The sequence below is a fragment of the Amphiura filiformis genome, chromosome 5, assembly GCF_039555335.1.
Source record: "Amphiura filiformis chromosome 5, Afil_fr2py, whole genome shotgun sequence".
NCBI classification, from domain to species: Eukaryota; Metazoa; Echinodermata; class Ophiuroidea; order Amphilepidida; family Amphiuridae; genus Amphiura; species Amphiura filiformis.
The window spans coordinates 28,056,529-28,062,996 of record NC_092632.1 but is presented as its reverse complement, the minus strand read 5'-3'; the positions used below and the strand labels follow the sequence as shown (position 1 = coordinate 28,062,996).

Here is a 6,468-nt window from a genome sequence, read left to right as displayed (position 1 = left end):
TAATAGGTAAACCTGGAAATATTTTTGCAGAGAAATATTAATTAGGAAAATAATATTGTTTGTCAGGTAAGGCATATAATTTGAAATGGAGGAACGCATCCAAAATAGCATATATTCTATTTACCACCAACTCCAACTCGTAAAATGACGTTTTGGAAAGTCTCAAAGTAATATAGTAAAATCTAAAACAGACTGCTCTTTGACTTGGTCTAATTTTAGACAACGGGGATGTGCTATGCAAAGCAAGTTGCCAACATCATTGATGAGGTCCACAATTACTTCACACATGAATTAAATAATGTTTTACAAGTAGCAGATCAGTTCAACTGTACGCAATGATACCAGGGGCTGCTTAGGAGCAAAGCCCATATATGGATGCCTAAGAATTTCTCTTGGATGAAATAGCGATAGCATCTGAACATCTAAAAGTAAGAAGATAGAATACGTCATTCTGTGGATGCCTTGAGGTTACTTATGATTGGTAAAGATGTTATCACGTGACCAACCCCAGCAGAGATTTGTGACTCGTGACCCCGTTGAAATTCCTCCCACCCGTATGGAGACTGTTCTTGCCGTATGTTTTGAAGTCTGAACGCTCTTTCCCTTCGCTCGCCACATTCCACACGGAAAGGCAGTCTATAGGCGCTTTCTCGGCCGCGGCTTGTTCATTCTCTCAGCTCCGTGGATTTTAAATCGGTGTACTACCGTTTTACTTTGTTGATTTTTTCCGTGAGAAGAAACCAAATAACTTTTTACCATGGATACCATCAAGAAGAAGATGTTGGCTTTGAAGGCCGAGAAGGAAAATGCGCTAGACTCCAAAGATGCGGCGGAGGCAGAAATGAGAGCAGCACAAGAAAGGGAGGAAAAGGTAAAGTTGTAAAATCAATCAGGCATGACGTTTCGTTAAAAAATTAGCACGAATTAAGAAAAATTAAAAATGTAGACATTCATTAATAACTTCTTTAAGAACTTTATTATGTTTAGAGAAAAGTTTGTATGGGAAACGCGTTTTTGAAAGCATGAAACAAAATTATGTACGAAAATGCTGAAAGTTTATGTCACCATGATGGATGTTACGTGTCGTTTTACAAAGTTTAAAGTCGGCAATTCGCCAGGAGTCACTATACATGGTCATGCTAAGAATTCCCGCTGCTAAAAGTCACACAAGGTTAGCATCTACACATTCTAACTTAATTTCATTTGAAGTTGCCTTTTTAAATTATAATTATTGGAGAATTTGTGATAAAATTCAGTGCAAACGAAAAGTTAAATAGTGGATTAACCCTTAAGCAGCGTCGTCTACGGTAGATAGCTCATTTGCATACGAGTTTGTCTGTCCGCCATTTTTAAATGGATGTACATTCTTTGCATACGTCAGACATACCATGACCAAATAGATAAGAAGAGGGCTCTAACTTAGATACAAAAAGTGCAGTTTATTGATTAAAATAATGAATAAATTTGTTGTTTTTAATAATTAAATATCTAAAAAAATTAATTTCATTAGTACCTTCTGATTGTATCTTAAATCATTTTTGAATCACATTAAGCAAGTATACCCAGACGAACCCTCAACAGGATCACATTAATAAATCATTTCTCCAAACTTATTCAATTAAAGATATCCTTTCTTTTTCCAAATTATTGCACCTTTCCCTCAGTTTAAATTTCATCTTGTCATTTCCTCATTTTCACTTATTTTTAAACAATTTGCGCAAAATTTAAAACTTATCACATATATATTTAACGACATATTCGTTTGTCGATAAAAATTTATTTTGGTTAACCTTACATTACTGTTATTTCAATTTTACGGATGCAATAATTAAAACGTTTTTTCTTGCATGCATTTTAAAATTCTTTTCTTCTTTTAGAAAACTTTCTTTTAGTCTCCATCTTTTTAAAATAACCGTCATTATAGTTCACCGAATGTCATTAACATTATTATATACTTTAAAATATTAAAATATGTTAAAATTGCTATGCTACCATAAATTATAGTATAATATGGGGAAAGATAATTAGGCCTTAAGTATATTTTAGACGGTAAAATGCAAACATTTCAATGCATTGAATTCTTTCTAGGTTTACCATGGTAAAAAATGATATAAAATTACAATCCCTTAATCAAAACAAAATGCATTAAATTCCGTTGCATGCAATCATATATATACTATGACACTTGGACGACACCAATCGGTTCTTGGAAACTTTTAAAAGTGTGAATTTGAAATTGGCCGGCGTAGTAAAAATGTCGCGTGTGTAATAGCTCTAGGCACGGGCCAGATGCCAAGCTGGGAGGTGTCAAACTCGAAGCATACCATCAGCTCTTGGTTGGCAACAAGACCAAATTGGCTGCCGATATCAGGCTGCGATAGAAAACCACACGTCTAGGCCGACATTTTCTGCAAAATAAAAAATAACTTTGCACAGTAGGTGTGGTTAACCGTTGAAAAAAATAAAATATGTTTTGTTCTTTAAGAAATATTTAATGAGATTTTTTTAACGTGAAATGTATTCATTATTTTCGTTGATAAGATAAATCAAAATAGAATAATTTGCAGTAACTGATTGTTATCCTCTACAAAATGTCCCAATATAATTATTTCAAATTAAGGTTAGAAAAAATTCCTACAAACATATTGGTGCATTTTGGTCGCTCTGCTTTGAATACCTTGAATGAGCGGAATAGGCCTACGATGTCCATATTTTCGTATTACTACGGCCAGAACAAAATGTCGCATAAAGATTTTTTGCCATTTTGAACTAGTATTATTCATATAGGCCCTAGTCTATTTTGAGTATTATAGCGTGTTCACACGGTTTATCATAAACATTATAAGAAACAAAATGAGAATACCCTTATAAATACATATTCCATGTCAAATATTCAGCCCCCCCCCCAACCCCAGGGCCCACCCCTGCACCGCGTCGCAGAGTGACTCCGGGACAATATCACGTAGGGGCATATACTCCTCATCCCCTCAACTGAGTTGGGCCTATCAGTGTAGGATTTTTTCGGACTAGGGGTCATGTGGGCTTCATGAAAATGCAATTAATGGGGGTCATTCAAAAAATTGGGTGTCATTGACAGTGAAAAAATAGGCCTAGTAATTTTCTGGGGAAAATGTGCAAAGGTTTGCGAATATTTGAAATTGGAGGCTAAAATTGAAAACAAAAATGTTAAATTTGTCATGTATGCGCGCGAAGCTGAATAAAATATAAGAGATTTGGTGTAATTAATTTTCTTTAAATAAGGGGGTCATTTGGTGTAAGCTGATATGAAAAAAGGGGTCATTAGGTGTAAAGTTTGCCTTAAAAAAGGAGGGCTATATATTGACAGGCACATGACACGTACCAATAATTGGAGTGGCCCCGTCCATTCGGTTGGGATTAGTAAATTATAAGCTAAACATGCAAAGGTCTGTTATCTTCCTTTTTTGGCTTTGAGTCACTTTGCTGCAAAAGTAGAAATAAGTCAAGTTGGGATACAAATCACTGTGCAGTTTCAACCACTCCTAAGAGGACCCAAGGTGGATTTTTTATTTTAACAGGAGTAGATCTATATACATAATGAGCATGTAAAATGTACAAAATATAATTCGTTAAACTGTCTTTCTTAACTTTGTTTTGACTTTAATTTGATTTGATTTTCAGGCAAACGATCAAATCAAGGAATTGCAAGGCAGAATCAAACAGCTTGAGGAAGAATTGGACACAACGGGTGAGAAACTCCACGAGACAGAAGTCAAATGTGAGGAGGCCCTCAAAGCACAGAGCAACGTAAGTACTTTCTTGAAGATGAGTTATATTTGGTATCTCTGAATCATGTATCGTCCCATGATGCAACATTCTAGAAAAGGTCAGATCACAGAATTAAAACCAATCTAATTCTGTGGGTCAGATAGAAATGTGGATCAAGATCGAATAATGAGCTAATATTCCAGAATCAGTTCTTATTTATACTACTCCAATTTGATCTTTCTTGGATCATATCTTAACTGGATCAAATTTGCGTAAAAGTCTGGATCTGGAATTAAATAAGCCCATAGTCATGATAGTTGACACAATGACACTGATATGATTCAATATTATTGCATCTGAAGAGTACAATGGTATTTTCCCTCCGAATTGCTATTCCTTTGTTTTTAAAGTTATCGATTTTGGAAGAAAGTGCCCAAAGGACAAAAAAAAGTGACATCTATATAATTAATGAATGTTAAAATCAGAGGAAAATTCCTGAAATAAGGAGGAGGTTGAAGTATAATGGCAAAATTTAGAGCAAATTTAAGAGTATAGTTTTGTGTATCAATTTAATCTATAATTGCAATTTATATGCTTTTCAGTTCTAAAATTGTCACATGAGCGCAATACTGCTACCCTAAATCAAATAATTATAATCAAGATATTTTCATTATAAAAGTTTATGAACAAATTACATTTTCATTTCGTAATACCAATCATTTATTATAAATTAGGGAGTTTGGCGAAATTTTAAGGTAGCTCCCAAGTAATTAACATGTATTGTTTATTATTATTTGTCAACATTAGCATGTATTCAGTATTCATGTTCAAAGGATGACTGCCCTCAATGGAGAACCTATCGTCAACAGTTGAGTGTTTGTTTATTGAATTAGTTCAAGTGTTCACTTTTGTGTTGAAGGACTATTGGAAGAATATCCAATTTAACAATTTTGAAGTCTCAAAAAATCAACAAAATTAATCAGGGTTGCCAAACCCGCGATTTGGTAGTCCACTGTTGAAGATTTCCCTCGCGAATTTCAACAATTTCCTGTCCACAGATGATTAAGAAAATAATTTCAACTTTTCAACAAATCAGGTGCAAGGTATAAGGCTAAGCATTTAGATGTCTTGAAACTTACATTTATTCAACTATAGGGGCTGTGAAATAATTAGTTATGAACCCTGCTCAGACCGGAGAGGGGTTGTCTGATCATGGGGTCACTCATACAGTTTATGTTGCATGTTGATTGTTCTGAGACTGCACTTTAAATTGCGCTGCATCAGACGAAGTTGTACAACTTTCAAAATGGGATGCACCCCAAAGTTTTAAAAAAAACCACTGAAATTGCACCTGACCTTCTCAATTGTATAATTCTAAATGACAATATCCTCTCACATCAGTAATCACATTAAGTATAACATTAAAACAAATTATATGAAATATCAGTACCGCAAAAGCCGGTAACCGCGAAAGACGGTAGGCCCCTATACCCGCGAAAGACGGGTGACCGCTAAATACGTATAGATATACGGTAGCCCAGTAGTACAAGTACAGTAAAATGCGTCCATCTCCCAAAAGCTGGCACAAACATATCAAAAGTCCCGGAAAATCCAAACAGTGTGCATACAATTTCCGCTAAAATCCACCGAGTCATGTTGAACTTGCCGTATTTTTTTCAAAAGATCTAAAATAATGCAAATTTTCTGTTTTTTATTCATACGCCTCGTCCAATATTTTAAAACTCACGGTGAGACCATTAATTACGCGTAAGTTTTGTGTTTCGGATCCAATATTTTCACCCACTTGGATTCATCAAAACATAATACTGATTAAAATCGGCCTACCTTTTATTGTAGACGCGGCGCCCGCCCGTGGATCCCAAATTTGACATTTGGACTTTTAGCCTATTTCTTAAGAATGGTATGTGCTAGACAGGTCAAACTATACATTTTCTGAATCCTGATGATGAGAGGAATGCATTTTACCGGTATGGTTTTTAACCAGATTCGACCAAATGTCATCCTGCATAATCGGACCATAATTGAATTTATGCAAATTATCCGGGCAAATTATAGGCACTGTTCCATGTGTTATTTTATATGGCTTTTCTGAAATGGATGGTGATTAAATGGATTCTGTTGCAATTAGTAGTGGATTGACCCATTATTTTCCTTAGTTTGACTGGGCTAAAAGAAGAAAGCAAGTGAATTCGTCATGAACCCTTTAAGCTCCTTTAGCTTGATGTTCAAACAAGTTGATTGTAAGTGGGGTGTACCGACGTCAGGTGGGCAGGGGAAACAAGTTCCCCCGGCTCAAAAGACTATAGACCGAGACAAAATTGTCGCGCAATGTCTAGTACCGCGGGTACCGGCCAACAGGACGATTTTGCAATTTTGCCCCTTGAAAAATTTGCTCGGTACACACTTCTCTCTACCTACTTTTTGCTGTTGCAACCCATCAGCCTACTAATTGTTTTACAAAAAGCACCTAAAAAGCACACAAATTTGCCCAAATTGGGTATGTAAGGGAACATTTGGGCAAAAGGCAATTAATTGGAATATACTCTGGGCCTATGCCAAAATCGCTAAAAAGGTACCCAAAAGTTGCGGCACATCCCCGTACACCTTTAACCAGGGAGAACCCAATGTAGAACATGCCCTCTGGGGTTCAGTCCAATGCTTAGGCCTATGCATGTTTGGAGACACCGATATCAGTGGACA

At 35.8% G+C, this 6,468-nt stretch overlaps 1 protein-coding gene across 1 annotated transcript; it reads left to right on the top strand.

Annotated features, from left to right (window-relative positions):
• The first annotated feature begins 564 nt into the window (after positions 1–564).
• LOC140152108 (uncharacterized) lies at positions 565–4,620 on the top strand. Its single transcript, XM_072174405.1, has 3 exons — positions 565–871; positions 3,661–3,786; positions 4,555–4,620. The coding sequence occupies exons 1-3, from the start codon at positions 758–760 to the stop codon at positions 4,618–4,620; spliced, it is 306 nt and encodes a 101-aa protein (XP_072030506.1). The 5' UTR covers positions 565–757.
• The last annotated feature ends 1,848 nt before the right edge of the window (positions 4,621–6,468 follow it).

Bases quoted from the DNA above. Each gene is read 5' to 3' on its own strand.
- LOC140152108 (XM_072174405.1), top strand. From the start codon at position 758: ATGGATACCATCAAGAAGAAGATGTTGGCTTTGAAGGCCGAGAAGGAA. The intron at 872-3,660 runs GTAAAGTTGTAA...TTTGATTTTCAG, and splicing joins CACAAGAAAGGGAGGAAAAG to GCAAACGATCAAATCAAGGA. The intron at 3,787-4,554 runs GTAAGTACTTTC...TGTCAACATTAG, and splicing joins CCCTCAAAGCACAGAGCAAC to CATGTATTCAGTATTCATGT.